We start from the raw sequence: 20,751 nt of genomic DNA on the forward strand, positions 1-20,751 counted from the left end.
TTTTCTTCAAGGCTTGGCATCATTCATCATCCATATCTCGGATTTTAGATTATATAACAGATGGATGGTTCAGATACAATGAGAAGAAGTCTTGTCTCTCTGTCTGGTAAAGCTGTGAAAAGTGTGTGGTGCAGAATGTCTGAATTATCTAATAGGGCTGGTAAGAAGAAAGTAAAGAATAATGGTCCAAGGGTAGTTCCGCAGGTCGATGCATCATTGGACAAACCCTTGGACAAAGATGCTCCCCCAACTATCTTTCAAAAGAATTTGACTCCAGAATACGCTTCAGCTGCATTGAACCTATCCATTGATTTTCTAAAACAACAGCAATCGATGGCTAATAAATACTTGATTGTACATCCATTGACTATCTCTTCAATTGCGCTATTTTTGATTATCTTTCTAACTCCAAGATTAGTCTATCCATCAACTGCTCCCTTTTCTTCTGTTTCTACGTATTTGTTGCAATTTATTAAAGTGAACCAAAGAGAAGTATTAGGCGCACTGTTATTCACAATCATCTTAACCTCTTTTCTATTTACTTTTCTTTCCAGAATTTCAGATCATTTCTTTAAATCGAAGATCCGCCATATTGTTCAAAAAGATGGTGAACCAGTGTTCAATTTGAATTTGAAGAGTGAAATTCCAGAAAATGGTAGTGCTGATACAAATATCATTATTTACAGAGGAACCCCAATTTCCTTGATCTCTGTTTCTGAAAATAATGTTCTAAGCTCGCTAGACTCGCTAGTTATGAACATCAATACCATTGGTTGCAGGCAAGTATATACCAGAAGTGGTATCCTAGAAGATTTGATCGATTGGGCAATGATCAGAACTAAACAAGTAGGTGTGACCAGGAATAAAACAAATAAATCAATGAAATTAATCATTGAAGTTTATTCTTTCGATGAAACCTTGAAAAAAATATTACAAAAGAAGGGTTTCAAGCTCGTTTCAAAGGGTAAACTTAACGAGAATAGATTACTAGGTGGTCTGTTTGGTGTAAAAAGAGAATTATGGGGTGTTCAATTTCATATTCAACCAAGATCCACTCAGAAAGCATGAACAGATATAGTATTTCAAGGAATTTATAAAATAGGATATACTTATTTAGTGATAAACGAAAGAATTACAAAAGAAAAAGAGGAATATATATAAACTTCTTTCCTTCAGCTAGACGTAGAGAAATTGAAAGACTTCAGTTTTCCTGCAAAAAAAGAGTAGCTTCAATAAAAGACAATTGTAGCAGAGCCGGATGTAACGGTGACCGTGCAACCGTCAGAACTTGAGAATGAGCCATCTTCGTAGTAGCAATCTCCATTAATGGATGAACCATCGGTGGCCACAATCTTGACGTTGAAGTTAGCAGCATCACCGTTGTTTGGATTTGGAACCAAAGATAAGTATGTCTTACCGTTTGTATAACCAGCACCAACGATCAAAGGGGCCCAGTTTCCAACTCCAGAACCAGACGAGCCCCAGACACAACCATCTTCGACAGAGACACCAGCATTATTAACATAGTATTGAGAGGATGTTTCCTTTCCCTGCCATTTGAAGTAAGTACTTTCATCAACGACAGAAATTGGTTTACTAGAACCCTCCTTGACGTATGTTGGAATAACCATGTTTTCATCACCTGGATAATCTGTTCTACACATTGCAACCGCACCATTGCTACTCTGGTTCTCAACAGTTGCGCTGTCAGTATCCCAAGCACATAAATAATCAGTGTCAGTATTGGAACGGTAGAGATATCCGTCCTTACAGTATAAACCACCAACAGTTTGACCATTGTCAGGTTGATCTGACGGCCATTGAGTCTTAGACATACCTGCCTGGCATGCATATGAACAGTAATGACCATCAGAACAAGATGACACACTTTTACCGTTACTGTCGGCAATAGATGACCATCCATCAAGGTCTAACCAATCCAAAGCAATGACACCCTGGCCTGAAGGGAAACTGGAACACTTGATAGTTCCATCTTCAAATTTTTTGGTAGGGTTCGAAAAGTTAGACAAGTCGCCATCAATGCCAGATGACGAGGATGAGGACTCGGTAGTAGAAGAAGGAGAAGAAGCTGTAGCAGTGGCTTCGGTAGCTTCAGTAGGAGCTAGGGTAGTCGTAGTGCTTGCTGCGCTGACTGTGGAAACGTATTCAGCGGCACCAGCAGTAACATATTCTGTGACAGTGACGATGTCACGTTTTTCTTGGTGGTGTTTGTCGTGATGAGAAGCCCCTTTAGGAAGTGCGACGGCGCTGACAGTGGAGACAGTAAGGAATAGTGTTGTAAGAGAAAGCTTCATTATAGTGAGATTTATTTTATTTGAACGAAAAGAATGAATTGTAGTTAGTTTTAGTTCTTCTTATTAAGCGTAAAGGAGTGAAGGAAATAATTGAATGAATAAATGAATGAATGAGTACAATTGCCTTGTAAACTATGTATTAATCTACTTTTCTGAGTTGATGGTGGTATTAAAAGAACTGATTTGTCAATTGGAGAGTGAGTCCGTATTTAAAGACAGAGCTAAAATGTTTTGCCAGATTATACACATATATATATAACATTTTTGCCAGATAAGATGAATCAAGAGAAGGGTTGTCTCATTAAAAGAGTTCTCTCCTATTGTGGAAGTGTGTTTCTTTTTCACTTACAACGTTACTAACCATCGTTATCACACCTTGAGCAGACCTAGGCCATGCGTCATTGAAAGGAGAAACATACTCCAGCAACCATCCTTTCTTTTTTCCGTGTTGCCAAACCTTACTTGGAGGACTTCTACTCCACTTTGATTCGAGGTACCCTAAAATGGCAATTTCCCTAAGAGGGTATATTAATTGTAATCGTCATTGTAAGATTTAGATGAAATTACGCTTCTTCTGCAACAGTGCAAAGACCCCTGGTATGCTGATATTCATATGAGTTCTGGCCTCAGATTGCCTCACGTGTCCTGCGTCTTTTTTGATCATGCGTATAATGTGTCGAGACAGAATACTGTAGTATCTTCATTAGGAGCATGCGTCTCCTCATCGAACATTCTCGCCCAGGCAGATTGATTTTTTTACCAAAAGAAGTAACCGTAGCTGGGAGAAATGACATATTTCAAACTTCAAAGTCAAGTATTTTCCGTTAGCAACAAATGAGAGGCGCTGTGGCTAGAAAATGTCTTAATTGAAAACAGATCCTCCCGAGTTACCGTGGCAATTTCTTCAACCATCCAATCATACAAAATGATGCAAGCTAATGTTCGTTGACCTCCGTCAGCTGGCCAGAAAAGGCAGGGTGTACAGTTGCCAGTTTTTCCTTTCTTTTTCACTCGGATAATACGAATATTAGAATGCGGTTTTTTTCAATATAACTTCCATTTCTGGTAAACTTATTGGCAATAACGTCTCGCCGATTGTTATAATGATAAATCTTACGTTTAAAATGCAATTATCTATTAGAGATAGACTTATTACTATATACGTACATTACTTTTTATATTTGGGAAGGGTCTATTGGCTCCAATCAGGCCAAGGCTAAAATTACTATCTCACACACTGATGCCGTCAATTACGTGTAGCTACTTCTTTTGTTTCAATTCGGCAGCTTTGTAATTCTTATTGGTGATGAATCTATCTACAAGCCATTGGCCCTTCTCTTTATTTTGATGCACAGGTATCGGATTCAAATCCCATCCAATTTTCAAGTCGCTATCAACCGAAGCACCAAAACGGGGAACAACGTAACAATACCTTTCAGATACAGAAATATTGATACTCTTTAATCCTTGACCAGTCAAAGGTTTGCTATATGTCAGCAATGCACCTTTCCTGGCAATGTTGGCCAATGGCGTACTCTTAATATCACATAATGCACTCATTCTTGTCTTCTCATTTCCGCCTAAATTTAAAGAATGGTAGACTAAAAACCTCGGTGGCATCTCACCTAAATTGTTTAACACTGACGTTGGATGAATATAAACAAAGCATTCTTCTATCTGTGGTTTCCGCTGAGCCATTATCGGTATATATGGAACATTGATCATTGATGTCCTATTAGTAATAGTAGCTTCTTCAGGGAAAAGTTGATCGGCCCTGATGGCAACATGATCAATAAACCCTGCACAAACCATTTGCTTCAAAAGTTTAACCTGAACTTCATCTGGAATCTTTGTTTTCAAATCCTCATCCTTCACTGTAACAGCTATATTCTCTTTGGATAGATTGGACTTTATGATGTAAGTTAATTGTTTCCTTAACTTAGAAATTTCTTCCATAATCTTCCCTCTCAGGAAGTTATCTCTAATGAAATTTTCCCTTTGTGATTTAGGAATGTAATCAAATGCACTTATAACACTTAATAACCGGAATACGTCACCACATTTATCAAGCTTTTGAAATTTGGATCTGCTTTTGTAAAATTTAGCTCTCAAGGCACGTACCCGTTCAATATCCAAGCCATCTCCCTGTTCCTCCTCCCTTGTCCCGCTGTCCTCGTCATCTGTCTTTTTGACTGGTTTCTTTTCATTTATACCAAGTTCATATTCGCTAATGAATGGGTCACCCACGGAGAGTCCACTGACTATTGACACAACATATGGTAAACAATTTTGTTCGTTTGAAACTAATAACATTTTAGAAAATCTTGGAGGTAGTGGGAAAAGACTCATCTTTTTACCATCTTCAGTTATCTTTTCTCGAACATCCAATGCCCCCAAGTATTGTAATAACTCAATAGCCTTTGATAAAGAAGATCTATCCGGTGAAGTAGGAAATGGGAAATTCACTATATTATGAATAGCCATACTCTTCATTTGTAATACAATACTCTCAACGGGCATTCTTAATATTTCAGGACGAGAAAACTGGTCAAAATCACGTTCATAGACAGCTGAAGAATATAATCTGTAACAATGGCCAGGTCCTGTACGACCAGCTCTACCACTTCTTTGGTCTGCGCTGGCCTTGCTGATCCACCCAATTTCAAAACTTTGTACACCATTCTCCTCGTTAAATTGACGTTCCTTAGATCTACCGCAATCAACCACATACCTGACGCCTGGAATAGTTAAAGAAGTTTCCGCGACGTTGGTAGCAACAATACATAGTCTCGAGCCAGTCGGTGGCTGTTCAAACACTTTCATTTGTTCCTTTGTGGGTAATAAAGAATATAATGGCAGGACGTATAAAGGATCATTAGCTGTCTGTCCTTCAGTTAATGTTTCTTCGAAACCTTCTTCATTATCAGAATCATCGGACCCGTTCTCTTCATTAACAGCTAATGATTCCTTGAATTTTTCCTCATCCAGTGCTTGTACACTAATATCTATCTCTTCCGCTTCTAAGTCTGCATTCTTAGGATTGATTTTAACCTCTGAAATGTGATGTTGCTTACTAATTTTATTTTTCAATGGAAATTCTTTTCTTAACTTCTTTACCATATGATTAATTTCTTGTTGACCGGTCATAAAAATAAGAATTGTACCAGGTGGCAACCTTCTATGGATCTTACATGCCTTTCTAAATGCCTCATCCGCATAATTAAACGGGGTTTTACGATTGAAGTGTACTGACACAGGAAATTGTCTGGCATCTACATTTAAGATAGGTGGAGGGGTTGGAAATAAGACGCCGTTTTCACTAAAATCAGATACTCTTAAAGTAGCCGACATAATTATTAATTTTAGCCTCTTACTATTTTTTGGGTCATTAGCGTGTTCTTTGGCACGTAACCTCACACAACGACTTAGCATACCAATCAAAATGTCAGTGTTAATATTTCTTTCATGAGCTTCATCGATGATAATAGATGAATATTTGGTTAATTTGAAATCATTCATCATTTCTCGCAACAAAACACCATCAGTCATGAACTTGATTTTAGTATTATCCTTAGTCGTTGAATCAAAACGAATCTGATAGGCTACTTTATCGCCATGGTCGCCCAATTCATTTGCAACACGATTGGCCATAGAAACTGTTGCAACCCTTCTTGGTTGTGTAATACCAACCATGCCTGGATAGTCGGGCGAGTCAGTGTTACCAAAACCGGATTCATACAAAAATTGTGGAACTTGTGTTGTTTTACCTGAACCAGTTTGACCACAGATGATCACCACATCATTATGGTATATAGCTTCCATGATGTTATGTTCCTCATTGAACACAGGCAGTTGCATTCTAACCTTCTGGATATCATCTGGCCTATTTACCTGAACGAAGAATGCTTTTCTAGTAGACGTTTCATCGATTGGAACGCTATCTTGTGTTAAACCGTCTTCTAAATCCTCTTCTCTAATTATTGGTGTATACGGGATATTCAATTTTGGAGTACTTGTATCAATGTCTCTTCCTTCCATCTTTTTTATTTCTTGGTTAGCCCACGATTTGAAGTCTTCAGCTTCTTTGCTATGTGAGAATTTTTTTGGTTTTTCAGTAAGCTCTTCTTCTGAACTTAACATACCATCGTCGCGTTCTCCACTTTCTTCGACATTTTCTACTTCTGAGTCTTGTGAATCTCCTGCTACTTCTGAGCCCTCTATTTCAGACGCTACTTCGGCATCATCGTCGAAGGCATCAGATTCCGATTCATCTTCACTTTCCTCAGCTTCCGAACTGGAGATAAAATCCTGATCGTCTTCCTCGTTTATGGCATGTTTTTCTTGAAGTTCCACCTTTTGTCTCCAGTTGTACTTTTTCTTTGGAGGTTTCTTGTCTTTATTCACAACTTTTACATTCGCAAATCCAAATCCAATTCCAGAACCACCAAACTTAGCAGGTCTATTATCTATAAAAGAAGATTTCGGGGTGCTACTAGTATCACCAAACTTAGATTCAAAATCATCGTCTTCATCATCGTCATCACTGAAGGAATCGACGTCATTTTCATTAAGATTTTGATCAGTTCCATTCCATTCCTTCACTGCATGTTCTTCGTAAAGAATTTCCTTGGTTTGTTCACTTGATCTTCCCTGGTTTTCTAAACTGAGGGCTTCAGCAAAAGCTTCCTTCTTAGTTTGTCTACCTTGGCCTAACTTTTTAGAACTTGTCAATAGAGACGTATCAATCTTATAATCTTGTAACTTTTGTATGATGGCCTTCTTTTCTTCTCTCTTAATTTGATGTTCGATAAATTTCTCTAGCCTTTTCTTCTTCTGTCTAGAAACTTTTGATTCTTTTGGTGTAAAGAGTTCCTCTAGTTTCCTTTTCTTTTGCTTTTTTTCTTCCTCCGTAAGAGGTTCCAATATTTCTGCATTGCTATCACGAGCAGTATTTGTTGGTTCAGCTTTGCCATCGATTTCATTATTTTCTTCTTCTTCAGCTTGTCTGTAGAACTGTTTGTTTCTAATTCTTTTTAGTTCTTTTATCCTAGCCATATGGCCAGCTCTGGCTTTTTCGTTGAATCTTTTCCTGTAAGTACCCATGGTGCTTCAGGTCTTCGTAGTGCTGTTTGAAACGTTGGTGTGGCTAATGGATTTGATAATCTTACCGTTTTATTGCCTTGTTTAAATCATCATCGCTGACTTTTTTTCACTAGCAATTTTGCGATGAGCTTAAAATTTTATAACACCCTTACATCCAGAAATTTAGCATAGCGCTCAGCGTCGAATCTGAATTGCTCGATGTGTTAACTTAGTGGCTGTCATGAAGAAAAGATTGTTAAGTTATAGGATGGTATATAATGGCCTAAATACAAATATTTAAAAGATACGATATCATATCATTCAAAAAGCATTTTGATTTCTTCGATTCTTCTCTTCCGCCTTTCGTCCTCGTCAGCGTCCATTGCTTCGCCGATAGTCCTTTTTCTCTCTTGTATACGCAGCATTTTCTCCTCTATTGAATTTTCGATAATGAATCTCGTTACATTCACACTATTTTGTTGGCCAATTCTATGGATTCTATCAATAGCTTGATCTTCCATACTAGGTGACCACCATGGATCCATCATAAATGCATGAGATGCGCATGTGAGATTTAGACCAACACCACCAGCCTTTAGAGATAACAAAAGAATTTTTTGCTTGGCGAAATCCTTTACTTGGAAATCACTTAAGATGGTGCTACGTTCCTTCAAACTTAAACGACCATCGAATTTGTAAATCTTTGTTGTTTTGGCCGGCAGAAATTCACTTAATTCACGTTCTAAAATATCCAAGTAAGATGAGAATTGTGAAAATACAACAACATGTTCGCCAGATGAAGAGTCTTGTAGTTGTTGCAGATGCCTCAAAAGTGCGGCGATTTTTGCTGATTTGGGGTTGTTATTATACTGAATGAAAGTTATGTTATCAGAAATGCCATTCCTGTCCACCGTCAGTAAACGATTACTCGAGATGGTTAAACGGCAGTTTGGACATTTTGAATTCAACTTTTTTTGCTTTTGATATTCGAAGTATTCCGCCAAACAACCTTCACAATAAGGATGACCGCATTCTAAAAATATGAGTTTTTCAAATTTAATAGGTTCTGTTGTACAGATAGAGCATTCTAATGATTTCAATTGCTCTTTCTTAGTATATTTTTCTTGTAACCTGGAAATAGCAGCATCCAGATCTTCCTGAGTAAAATTACATTCGTATGATTCAGAAAGGGCATCCTTGAGCATTATGTCATTATCCGATGCTTGAGAAAAGAAAGAGTTGCTATTTAGTAAATCTTCATCATTTTCATCTTGTGTTCCTATTAATCGGACATCACAGCACACTTGCCTTAGTCTTAAAATATGGACCAAAATTGTAGAATATTTCTTCAATAGATCACCTCTAGCAAGACCGGATCTCACTGAGCTTTCTGCCCTGTCTAGAAGCAGTTTATAAACTCCCTCTTGAGATTTATTTAATTTCAGCTTCTCAACTCTTATTTCCTTTGGTGGCAGTTCGACTAAGGGTTTACCATTCGTATCTTTCATTTGTTTAGTTCTCCGGAGTAAAACAGGCTCGAGAATTGCATTTACCACGTCAAAGGCTTGCTTATAGTTTTTGTTCTCAAATGGGGTAGACACAAATGCTTTCCAATACCCTATTTGTGACCAAGGTTCCAATGCCAAAAACTTCACAAGACTATATAAGTCATCCAATCTATTGATTATCGGTGTCCCAGTAAGAACCCATCTACATTTGCTTGATAAATTCATAATAGCCTTTGATGTCGCAGCACTTCTGTTTCTTATTATGTGACCTTCATCTATGACAATTCTATAAAAGTCTAACGAGAACAGGCCTGTGGTAGGTTCTGACATGTCTTTATCTTTATGCTCCTTCAAAAGCTTACTCCATTCGTTCTGAACAATTCCATAGGTGGTGAAGACAATAGTTGGTGGATTTTTCACCTGTGTTAGTAGCTTCTTAAGATTGGTAACGTTTCCACCGTAATAGACCTCAGAATACATGGTCGAAGAGGCATTGGCCTTTTGAAACTCATCGCTCCATTGGTTTAAAAGTGACATTGGGACCACAACTAGGGAAGTTTTTGAAGCATAGGGCCTTCTTTTGAAAGTTTCATCGGTGTCAGAAAGAGCCGTTTCTGTTTTGAACAACTTTTTGCCTATTGCTTCAGAATCATAAGGTACAGTGGAAATCAGTGCCAAAGTGGAAATAGTTTTACCGAGACCCATTTCATCTGAGAGTATACCGCCTCTTGTCATTGTCTTCAAGATTGGTTTCTCAAAAGAAAACTCGCCTGTATGTAAATTGGCATAAAAGAAAATATCCTCAGACAGATCTTCACAATGATCTTCTAATTTCTGAGCGGTCCAAGACATATTTTTAGGCCACATAAACTGTCTCCACAAAGGATTCATCATGTTGCTATCTATCTCCTTGTCATCACCGGCAGCCTTTTCGAACTCGTGTTCCCTTCGAAGCATCCATGTAAGCCCTTGCTTCTGGTATTTTCTTAGCTCAAGTTTGAATACATCTTTTGAAGGTTCTGTTTCAGGTAAAATTTTGAGTGAATCGGAAGATTGCGTTATGTTATAGAAATTTTTAAGTTGATTCAAGTTCATTGAATCTTCATTGTGAGTTGTTGCTTCCAAAGCTTCAGAGTCTTGTGACATTATTCTGTCAAGAGTTTCGTCATCTTCCAAATCTATCACTTCTGTATCGTTAGTAAAAGACTTATTTATTTTCTCAGTATCTTCAGCTTCTTTCAGAATTGGTCTAAGACTGAGTTTATCGAACAAAGATATAAGCGCCGTTGTTCTGGATCGCCTTTGTAATTCTTCTTCCGTTTCCACTATACCTTTCTTAGAATTTTCCCATGATCTCCTATGAAAGTCATGATTTACATCTGGGGCGTATCCATTCTTCGAAGAGTCAAATAAAAGGGACGATAAAAAACAATCGACTTGTAAAATGAAATTATCACCAATGCTTAATCTTTTATTTCCACAGTATACCATTGTTACTTCGAAACTGATTTCATCAGTATCCAAGAGGGGATATATGGTTTGGGCGATGTCTTCGGAAAATCTTCCAAGTTCTCTACTTTCTTTATTATCAAAAACTCTAACATAATTTGCCATTGTACTTTTTTTCCTGCCAGTTGTGTCGTAAATTTTGGGTGAAGAAGAAGTCTTCAATAACTTAAGCTCTGTACCATATTTTAACGGTCTAATCGTTGGTCTTGTTGCCATGGCTGTTACTTGGAGTGCGCCAATAAAGCGCTTCCACCTAATATTTGGTTTCAATCTTTCTATATTTCTTTCACCATAAGTTTTCCTTCTCTTCGATTGTGTGAACAACCATTGTGATGAAGGTGTGCCCGATGAAGAGCTTGATGCAGCAGGTGCTGGTGAAGACGGCGTCTGGTCAAACATATCTTTTTTTTCATTGTTGTAATGCTCAAAGTAATATGTTATAGCATTAGATAATCGATCTTGTGAGTCCCTAAATTTATTATACAGTTCTTCACAGATATTATCACTCATCTCTGGGATTATACTTTTAAGCTCAGTACAGAATACCTGCATCGTGACATTTCCTTCTGGAATGACTGATTCTGCTTGTGACTTTGGTACATCCTCAACAGAATGATCAGCGAATAAGAAGGAAGATTTATTTTCCAATGATTTATCGAATATTAACTGAGTTTCCTGTGAGGATTCTAGCTCATCCTTAAAGAACCTTTTTTTTTCAGAGTCGTTCTGCTCTGTTTCTATCATCAAACTGTATACGTTACGGTTTTTATATCAACAGTATTGCTATTTTTTAGAGCAAAATCATAGACATCTATACTAAATAGAATATCGATCTGAATTTGCATTATTTGATTTTAGCGGGCATCTGATATTTGAACAGAGCGCGTCTTTTCCCTCGCTTTCTTTCTTTTTTCTTAACGCGTTGTTATTATTTGACATGAATAAGTAAAAATTTAGAGTCTCAAAATCTAGAAGCATGCAAGGTTATTTTCTATTTGTTGCAGAAAAAAAAATTTTGTTAAGAGCAAGCAAGAAAACACTATTTGGCGAGTGGACAGATTACATTAGTATCTTATATATCCTATTAGACGGCGATGTATCTTAATTCTTCAATCCATTGACTTAATTGCGACCTGGTCTGATCATGAGAAATATTTTTGACTTCCTCCTTTAAGAAATTAGTCAAATAATGGTAACCGTTGGCATATCTTCTTAATAAACTTTTTAGAAGATTGAGTGTAGTGAGACGTTTCCAGTCAAGGTCATGTGTTTTGGTTTTATCAGACATCTCACTTGAATATTTTAATACCTCCAGAGTTTTGTTTAAGTTTTTGCAAAGCTCCCTGAATATGTATTGATACGTTTCAAACTTAGTAGAATAAGAATATTGTTCGTCATCCAAATTTTTAAAGATACATTCTACTGCAGTATAATCAGTTAATGCGAAGTTTCTATTTTCAGCTTCTGTTAAAATAAATTCTAGGATTGCTTTCGAAGAAACTAGGCCCTTGAATTTAACGGTATTGGTTATTAGGAAACCAGTTTGTGAACTTGTGTTCCAAAATCTCAAAATGGCTTGTACAATGGTAAATTCTATTATACTTCGATCAAGGATTAACGTTTTGAAAATTGCTTTCAAATCATCTGCAAAATCGTCAATGTATTTATTGGCATGTGATAATGATCTTCTACCGGAAAAACAGAGGCATTGAATCAATAAGCTGATAATAAAGTGGTCAAAATTTGAAATTTCGGTTTTGTAGTTCTCTTTCAGTGTGTTTACAATATCAAAAAGTTTTCCCATATGTCTTTCTTTAGACGATAGATGGAAATATTCTATTATTCTTTCTGTAAAATTCTGATATGGAAAGTCATCTTGTAGATAAAAGAATCTCAACTTTTCATCGAACTCTAAAGTCATTGAATTATCTGAAAAAAACGAGTTGTAGTATGCATTCAATGATCTCACTGAAATGAAGGTAGGGGAAATAAATTTTGTAAAGCACTGAGGCAAACTTTCTTCAACTTCTGCTGAGTTTGATGTCAGACGTAATTCTTTTGCAATAACATTGCTTATGAATATCATTTGGGGGTTATAAATTTGTTTATTCAATTTTTTGTAATCATTCTCCCATTCATTCCACTTCCAGCTGAAGTTAAAATTGCTTAATTGAATGGAAAACCATTCATGAAATATTAATCTAAGTTCAATGTCGATATGAGACAGATTGTGATAAAAGAATCTAAACGCTTTCCCGAAAACTGGAGCTATTATTTTCGGGGAGTTTTGACAGATTTCGACAAGCAATGTGTAGTAATATGCAAAGGGTTTTGTAGAATATGGTAATTTGAATAATAATGACAGTATTGCTTCAATAACTAAGTTTTCTATTTTTACAGCCTGCATTAATGAAGTATTTCCTTCAAACGTCATTGTGTTTTTTTCTGACGATGACGAGACTTGTACAAACAATCCATTCTGGAAGAACAAATCGAGTGACATAATTTGCTTTGCAACTTCCTCTCTGTTAAACTCTAGATTTTGAACTATGTCTATCACGATATCTTGTAATAAATGGGTATGAAATGGAGTTAATTGTGTTAATGCAGCAATTGATGTGGTTCCAGATGGTTGGAAAACTTTAAATAAGCATCTGGGGGATTTCCATAAGTTATCTATCGAACCCCTCGTTATAGACAGGCTCGCAAAAGGTTTGACTTCCTCTAAAGTTGGAATGACCACTTTTAGTTTGGTCGCTGTCTTACGCCAAGTTCCAGTTAGTGATTTACCCCAATTGTGAAAGATTCGATCCAAATAGTTAAGATCAGATAGGATCATTCTTACGCCTGGTAATATAACATTTTCTAAATCAATCATTTCGACTAGGACGTTCGGTGTAACTTCTTGTAACAAATTATAATTAATTTTTTTGAAGTTGTAACGTCTTTCGAAGTCCTTCAATAATGTTTCAAAATTACGTATCAAAATCTCGTCACTTCTCTCAAAAATAAATAGATATGGGATATTTAGCAGCGTGTTGTGGAAAATTAATTCAGAAAGGGGATTTCTTGTTTGCTTGTGAACGTTGTTGAGATTAATGGAAAGATTTAACAAATTTTTGTAAATTGTAATGAGGTCATCATGGTATAACAGAGGCGATAAGATCGAAAGTAATCTTAAAATCTGTTTAGTTGCATTCCAAGGGCCACCTTCATTTGCCAAGTGTACAGACCAGTCTTCAGTGTGGGTTGCATTTAGGGCAGTTTGCAATTGAGAAGCAAAAAAATCTAAAATTTGTGCACTTACATATCCATTTTTTTCATCAATTTTCAAAATAAGTAAACCAATAAGAGGTTGTTTTTGAGGTTGCTCGAGTACTACAGCTAAAAGCGTACTCAGAAGGGCAATTCTGAAATAAGTACTGTTTTCAAACTCTTTACAGATTGCTTCGCTCAGGAATAGTACATCCTCCTGCAACGATTTCCTCGATTCTCCAATTGTACATATATCAGGCATCATGTTCTTGCAAAGGTATACGATATCTTCATGATCAGTTTTGACCTCCTTCATAGCTCCTTTGAACAGCTCCTGTACATTGCGATTGTTAAAGGCCACATCAACCATGCTGCTCAATTATGCTATCTATGAAGGACAATTGTTTTTTCTTGTAAGTGAGGTAACAGCTATTAAAAGATAGATAGTTATAGAAATTGAAAAGAATCATTGAATTGTATATATTGGAATTCGCCACAAAACCGCTCGTTATGTCTCTTTTATGAAATTAAAAATAGCCGCCCAACGTTTAAAGAAAAAAAAAATTGAAAAAAAATCGTGTTGAGAAATTATATAAAATAGTAAGAGATTGCTTAAACTATTTCTATCTTTTCACATCTTTTCTAATTCCATTTTCAGTTGACTAATTGTGAAAGCCAAGTCATTAACTTCTGGTTTGATCCCGTTTTTCTTGCACAATAACAGTTCTTCTGACACTAACCTTCTAGTCCTTTCTTCGTTTAATTCTTTGGTAAGCTTTCCCACAAGCCTCTTTGTTTCAATCAAATCTTTTAGAATTTGCATATGTGGGTTTGAACCTTTGATTTCTTTAATTGACTCTAGTTGCTCGGCTAGAACTCTGTTTTCATTTAATAACTTCTTATTTTCATTGAATTGAAGAACCTGCTCTTTAGAAACATAGACCTGTTTGGAAGTTTTCCTATCACCAAAGAAGAAACTTGGTCGGTAGGCACACTTGTTTCCGGACAGTATAGGAATACTGGTGGAAGAATTGAGAAACTCTTGTTTCTTTTTGGTGACCGCTCGTTTGAAAGAGTCACCGCTAGCGACGCTATCCTTGTCCTCCGCCTGCAAAAGAACCAAGTCAATACTTGATAAGGACTCAGTTCCACTTGCTTCAATAGCTTTGGAGCAAAGGTGGAATGGTTTGCTAAATAGAACGGGGTCTTCGTTATTCAGTTTTCTGCATGTTTCTAGCAATTTTTCCTTTTCTTCAACGAATGCCTCTTTTTCTTTTATCTCTAATTCTTTCATATCTAATAATTGTTCTTTTTTGTCCAGATCTTTCTTCCTCGCTTCGAATGGTTCATTTGATGGTAAACTATATTCTGACGTAGCATCTGAAGAGCAATCTGGAATGGCTGTGTGACTTGAAGGTTCGTTAGAAGATCCCGTCAGATCTGAAAAACTAAAGTCACTGCTTTTTGATAGTGAGACTGTTTTACTTTGCAGAGGTTTTGTACAGGTAATCGAAGGGTTACTGGGAAGTTTATAAAATCTTTTTTGAGGTACAATGGAAGGCCTTATTTTTGCCGGCTCTTGTGGTAGAGTTGTTTCAGTAACATTGGGACTGGAGAGCTCAACTTTGGGTGCCATAATAGGCACTGTGGTTGGTTTGAAGAAATGCTTAGCATCTATTGAAGGTACTTGAGCGTTTTGCGGGATAGTGGTAGCATCTGAGAGGACCTGGTTCTGAGTTGGGAATTTGGCATTTTGAGGGGTTTGCTCGTCATTTAATACATAATTGACACTGTAAGAATAAGGATTGTTGTTATATTTTGGAAGATGAGTACATTTTGATTTCAAGGAATAAGGTTGATTATTTCCTGAAGGAACTAGATTTGTAGGTGATAATTTTATAGTCTTTTTCTTTAATGACACGGGTACATCTGGAATCATGTCATTAAAATCATTCGGATTTTCTATTGCGGTATGTTTGTCATCAAAGCTAACAGCATCTGACGATTTAATGCCTTTAAACGTAATCTTTTTTCCTTTCAAATACGTGGTAATCTTCTTGTATTTAATTGCGCCACTTCTCTTTAATTTTGCTTTTACATTCCTCTCCATATGATATTTATGAGGGTCAAAATCTTTTGTAGAGATAGGCACTGAGCTATCAGATTTTACACTGTCCCTTTTCGTTAATTCCCTATATTTTGCAGAAAGTAGCTCGCCAAAATGGTTCAGTTTTTCAGTGTCAGCGAATGATTTCTCAGGCTTTTTATAAGCTGTCAAATAATCGGCTTGCAAAGTGGAATTGTGGCTATTTAGCATGTTTTCAAATTTCGTTTTAACAATCTAGTGATTCAGAGTGCTGAAAATTAAAAAAAAGAGAAACTTTGACAGTCCTTACTGCCTTCTCTTCTTTTATAGTTTTGTTTTGTATGTAATGAACTATGCTGCTAGACACTTGGTCCCACTATAGGTTTCTCATTGACAGGGCTCTGTCGTCCTGCCCTTTTCCCGCGACGGCATTTCCCTTTAGAGTCATTTTTGACACATTTGTTCGCTTACGTCAGTGCAATAATTACAAGGTTTTCTCAGGAAAAATACATATGTAAATCAACGTGGGAATAAATAGGCAAATAAGTTGACGTTGAGCCATGAATTGAAATGAGTAGTAATTTGGTACCATTACTAGTTGCATTTAGTTGTTTATAATGTTATGGTTTTTCTTACAAATCAAGTATCCTTCCTACAAGTCATAGGCATAATAGTGGGCCATTTTACACCGGTAGTACCACGTGTATTGGGTTGTATTCATCCTCTACTCATAATTACGACAAAAATATGGACCAAGATATATACGGTTCTTTTTTGGTAGTAGTTGCTCTAGTATTTATAAACAGAGCTATTGGAAAAGAAAATATCTTTTTATCAAAATGAGACTTCATGTGTGCACCCTACAGAACACCTAAATTTTTTACTCATCAGTTCTTGCCGTTACCATTTAAGAATAAATTTTAGAATTATCTTGGTATGAAATATAAAAAAATATTGCCCCTCCAGAGCAAAATGTAAAATTGAACTTCCGAGCACCCTAAAAATTAGCACATTAGGCTAGTGCATTGAGAGGGTAAGCACTTAATAATATAATATTAATTTCAGGTATAGAGGGAGTTGGACAGATATATACATCTAATGAATCCAGCGGTCACGAGAATCCTAAATCTCGCAGAGGTCCTAATAATACTGACTTTATGCGTTGTTTCCATGCTATTCAGTGTTGGGTTTCAATCGCTTATAAAAACACTGAATTCCGTATCTTAACCATCCTTTTAATATCTCAGTGCCATTTAACAAGAATTTATTGACCTCTATTTTATATGGCAGATAGTGACTGACACAAGAAAACAATACTGAGAAGGTTAATAAATCCTGTGGTAAGTTCTAAAAACGGCGCACTGAGCACGCCATCCCATCATAAAAGACGATAGATGTATCACCGTTTAAATCAAATATTTGGCCAAATAAAAGGCTTACTTTACGTTCATGACCTAATTTTCGTTTCATGGTAATAAGTCAACCCTAACATGGGGTTTTTCCTAAAATTTCAGTGCGAAATTTTGAGTACGCAAAACAGTTCATGCGCGAAGCGCTCAGAATGGCGAACGCAAATTTTTTCTGAAAAATTTTTCATTCATTTTACGGATGCTGGAGTGAAAAATTTTGATATTAAAGAAGAGAGTTCTACTTCATAAAATTAATGCATTATTATTTCTATTAAGCTTTTCATTAGTTTCATTTTATAACACCATCAACTTTATTCAACTACAATGGGTGCTTACAAGTATTTGGAAGAATTACAAAGAAAGAAACAATCTGATGTTTTAAGATTCCTACAAAGAATCAGAGTCTGGGAATACAGACAAAAGAACGTCATCCACAGGGCCTCTAGACCAACTAGACCAGACAAGGCTAGAAGATTAGGTTACAAGGCCAAGCAAGGTTTCGTCATCTACAGAGTTAGAGTTAGAAGAGGTAACAGAAAGAGACCTGTTCCAAAGGGTGCTACTTACGGTAAGCCAACTAACCAAGGTGTCAGTGAATTGAAATACCAAAGATCCTTAAGAGCTACCGCTGAAGAAAGAGTTGGTCGTAGAGCCGCTAACTTAAGAGTCTTAAACTCTTACTGGGTTAACCAAGACTCTACCTACAAGTACTTCGAAGTTATCTTAGTTGATCCTCAACACAAGGCTATCAGAAGAGATGCTCGTTACAACTGGATCTGTAACCCAGTCCACAAGCACCGTGAAAACAGAGGCTTAACTGCTACTGGTAAGAAATCCAGAGGTATCAACAAGGGTCACAAGTTCAACAACACCAAGGCTGGTAGAAGAAAGACCTGGAAGAGACAAAACACTTTATCCTTATGGAGATACAGAAAATAAGCTGCTCATTAATAAACTTTTTATGTTCATCAAAATTGCTAGCACTTTTTTAGCATGGCGATGAAGTATATTTTTTCTAATATATTTATACAAACTTATTTTTAATCAGCAAAATTCCATATTTTTTTATTTTTTATCAAGTTGAGCAATTGTACTTCCAAAAACAAAATCAAGCTGTTTGTTATGTCGAAGACTCTTCAACAACTGCCTCAATTTATAGTTTTGATACAAGGACCATCTGGTTTGTACGGCCATTTTTAACTCTGTTCACCCTATTAGATGTTTTTTTTGAGTTTCTTTCTATGAATCGGTTGATTTCATTTTACTATGTAGTGTGCAGGCAGAAAAATAATTTTAATTAAGGAGAACCAAAAAAAAGAACACAATTTAGTAGCTAGAGATTTCATTGTATATATGATAAAGATACTTATTTGAGTTTCACAAGTATATAGACGTAATAATTGTGAGAACTGTGGATTAACTGTCTTCAAGAGTATTAAATAATACAAAGAATTTATCACACTATCCCTAATTTTGACTTAACCAGATAGATAATTGATAGTACGATATTAATAAATGGCAACTCACAAAAAGACTGCAATTCTATCAGTATACGATAAAACGGGGTTGCTAGATTTAGCAAAAGGATTGGTTGAGAATGAGGTCAGAATCTTAGCTTCTGGTGGTACTGCTCAATTGGTCCGTGAGGCTGGATTCCCAGTAGAAGATGTTTCGACAATAACCCATGCTCCTGAAATGTTAGGAGGTAGAGTCAAAACTTTACATCCTGCAATTCATGGTGGTATCCTTGCCAGAAATTTAGAAAGTGATGAAAGAGATCTTAAAGAGCAACATATCGAAAAAGTTGACTTTGTCGTCTGTAATCTATACCCTTTCAAAGAAACTGTGGCCAAAATTGGTGTTACTATGGATGAAGCTGTAGAAGAAATTGACATTGGTGGTGTAACTTTATTAAGGGCAGCCGCTAAGAATCACGCAAGAGTGACTATTTTATCCAACCCAAACGACTACTCAGCCTTCATTACAGAATTAACAAATAATGGGGAAATTTCACAAGATCTCAGAAATAGATTAGCATTGAAAGCTTTCGAACAAACTGCCGAATATGATGCTCTAATTGCGGATTTCTTCAGAAAGCAATATTCAGAAGATAAAGCACAACTTCCATTACGTTATGGTTGTAATCCTCACCAAAAGCCAGCACAAGCATATGTCACACAACAAGAAGAATTACCATTCAAAGTTCTTTGCGGAACTCCAGGATACATCAATTTATTGGATGCCTTGAATTCATGGCCCTTGGTTAAAGAATTGTCGGCGTCTCTGAATTTACCAGCTGCAGCTTCTTTCAAGCATGTCTCGCCAGCAGGTGCAGCTGTCGGTATTCCAATGACAGACATCGAAAAACAAGTATATTTTGTATCAGATATTGATAATCTGTCGCCGTTAGCCTGTGCTTATGCAAGAGCACGTGGTGCTGATAGAATGTCCTCATTTGGTGATTTTATAGCATTATCTAACATTGTCGACATACCAACAGCTAAAATCATCTCAAGAGAGGTTAGCGATGGTGTCATTGCGCCTGGTTATGAAGAAGACGCTTTAGAAATTTTGAGAAGAAAGAAAAACGGTAAATACTGTATTTTACAGGTCGATCCTAATTATGTTCCTGATTCCTTAGAAACAAGACAAGTTTATGGTGTTTCTCTTCAACAAAAAAGAAATGATGCAATTATTAACAAGTCATCATTCAAAGAAATTGTCTCAAAGAACAAAAATTTGACTGAACAAGCAATTATCGACTTAACCGTTGCCACAATAACATTAAAATACACACAATCAAACTCTGTATGTTACAGTAAAAACGGTATGGTTATTGGTCTTGGTGCAGGTCAACAGTCAAGAATTCACTGTACTAGATTGGCTGGTGATAGGACCAATAATTGGTGGTTAAGGTTCCATCCTAAAGTCCTTGATTTCAAGTGGGCAAAAGGAACTAAAAGACCTGATAAGGCCAATGCCATCGATGTCTACGTTACTGGTCAAATTCCGGAAGAAAATCCAGAAAAGGGAGAATATGACTCGATTTTTGAAGAAATCCCAACTCCACTGACTAAGGAAGAGAGAAAGGAATGGTTATCAAAATTGAATAATGTTTCAATGTCTTCGGATGCATTCTTCCCATTCCCTGATAATGTGTATAGAGCCGCAAGGTCTGGTGTGAAATTTATTGCTGCACCTACTGGGTCAGTTATGGATAAGACAGTCTTTGCTGCAGCTGATGCTTTTGACATTGTCTATGTGGAAAATCCAATCAGATTGTTCCACCATTGATTTAATGCCCCTGCCTATAAATTAAGATATATGTATACAATAAAGCCTAAGTAGAATTCAAATACGAAGGACTAATGATATGTAACAAGTTCTAAGAAAATTATGAAAAATTTTTTTTGGAAAGATGTTTGCAGTATGGTTTTACACAAATGATAATCGACCAACTAGGATCTCCATAGTGTTTAGGAATATACCGCTGTAGGATGGCAACAAAGACGGTCGAACTCAATTCAAAAGGCAGAAGTATCCGGGAGGATTATCCTGACTGTTGAAGAGTTCAAGGCCGTGCATCC

General features: G+C 36.5%; 8 protein-coding genes across 8 annotated transcripts; 3 read left to right on the plus strand and 5 right to left on the minus strand.

Annotated features, from left to right (window-relative positions):
- Positions 1 to 135: 135 nt before the first annotated feature.
- On the plus strand, positions 136 to 1,068 carry PHO86 (Pho86p; the record flags this gene model as incomplete). The annotated part of the gene is made up of 1 exon (XM_003957010.1): positions 136 to 1,068. One exon carries the CDS (start codon positions 136 to 138, stop codon positions 1,066 to 1,068), a length of 933 nt encoding a protein of 310 aa, XP_003957059.1.
- A 161-nt stretch (positions 1,069 to 1,229) lies between these two features.
- NCA3 (SUN family protein NCA3) lies at positions 1,230 to 2,315 on the minus strand (the record flags this gene model as incomplete). Its single annotated transcript, XM_003957011.1, has 1 exon — positions 1,230 to 2,315. One exon carries the CDS (start codon positions 2,313 to 2,315, stop codon positions 1,230 to 1,232), a length of 1,086 nt encoding a protein of 361 aa, XP_003957060.1.
- A 1,260-nt stretch (positions 2,316 to 3,575) lies between these two features.
- On the minus strand, positions 3,576 to 7,418 carry ECM16 (ATP-dependent RNA helicase ECM16; the record flags this gene model as incomplete). The annotated part of the gene is made up of 1 exon (XM_003957012.1): positions 3,576 to 7,418. The coding sequence occupies one exon, from the start codon at positions 7,416 to 7,418 to the stop codon at positions 3,576 to 3,578; it is 3,843 nt and encodes a 1,280-aa protein (XP_003957061.1).
- A 296-nt stretch (positions 7,419 to 7,714) lies between these two features.
- Positions 7,715 to 11,158, minus strand: RAD5 (DNA helicase RAD5; the record flags this gene model as incomplete). Its single annotated transcript, XM_003957013.1, has 1 exon — positions 7,715 to 11,158. The coding sequence occupies one exon, from the start codon at positions 11,156 to 11,158 to the stop codon at positions 7,715 to 7,717; it is 3,444 nt and encodes a 1,147-aa protein (XP_003957062.1).
- Positions 11,159 to 11,498: 340 nt separating this feature from the next.
- KAFR0D02800 (uncharacterized protein) lies at positions 11,499 to 14,039 on the minus strand (the record flags this gene model as incomplete). Its single annotated transcript, XM_003957014.1, has 1 exon — positions 11,499 to 14,039. The coding sequence occupies one exon, from the start codon at positions 14,037 to 14,039 to the stop codon at positions 11,499 to 11,501; it is 2,541 nt and encodes an 846-aa protein (XP_003957063.1).
- A 261-nt stretch (positions 14,040 to 14,300) lies between these two features.
- On the minus strand, positions 14,301 to 15,986 carry KAFR0D02810 (uncharacterized protein; the record flags this gene model as incomplete). Its single annotated transcript, XM_003957015.1, has 1 exon — positions 14,301 to 15,986. One exon carries the CDS (start codon positions 15,984 to 15,986, stop codon positions 14,301 to 14,303), a length of 1,686 nt encoding a protein of 561 aa, XP_003957064.1.
- A 1,502-nt stretch (positions 15,987 to 17,488) lies between these two features.
- On the plus strand, positions 17,489 to 18,103 carry RPL15A (60S ribosomal protein eL15; the record flags this gene model as incomplete). Its single annotated transcript, XM_003957016.1, has 1 exon — positions 17,489 to 18,103. The coding sequence occupies one exon, from the start codon at positions 17,489 to 17,491 to the stop codon at positions 18,101 to 18,103; it is 615 nt and encodes a 204-aa protein (XP_003957065.1).
- A 576-nt stretch (positions 18,104 to 18,679) lies between these two features.
- On the plus strand, positions 18,680 to 20,458 carry ADE16 (bifunctional phosphoribosylaminoimidazolecarboxamide formyltransferase/IMP cyclohydrolase ADE16; the record flags this gene model as incomplete). Its single annotated transcript, XM_003957017.1, has 1 exon — positions 18,680 to 20,458. One exon carries the CDS (start codon positions 18,680 to 18,682, stop codon positions 20,456 to 20,458), a length of 1,779 nt encoding a protein of 592 aa, XP_003957066.1.
- Between the last annotated feature and the right edge of the window lie 293 nt (positions 20,459 to 20,751).

Source organism: Kazachstania africana, chromosome 4, assembly GCF_000304475.1.
Source record: "Kazachstania africana CBS 2517 chromosome 4, complete genome".
NCBI classification, from domain to species: domain Eukaryota; kingdom Fungi; phylum Ascomycota; class Saccharomycetes; order Saccharomycetales; family Saccharomycetaceae; genus Kazachstania; species Kazachstania africana.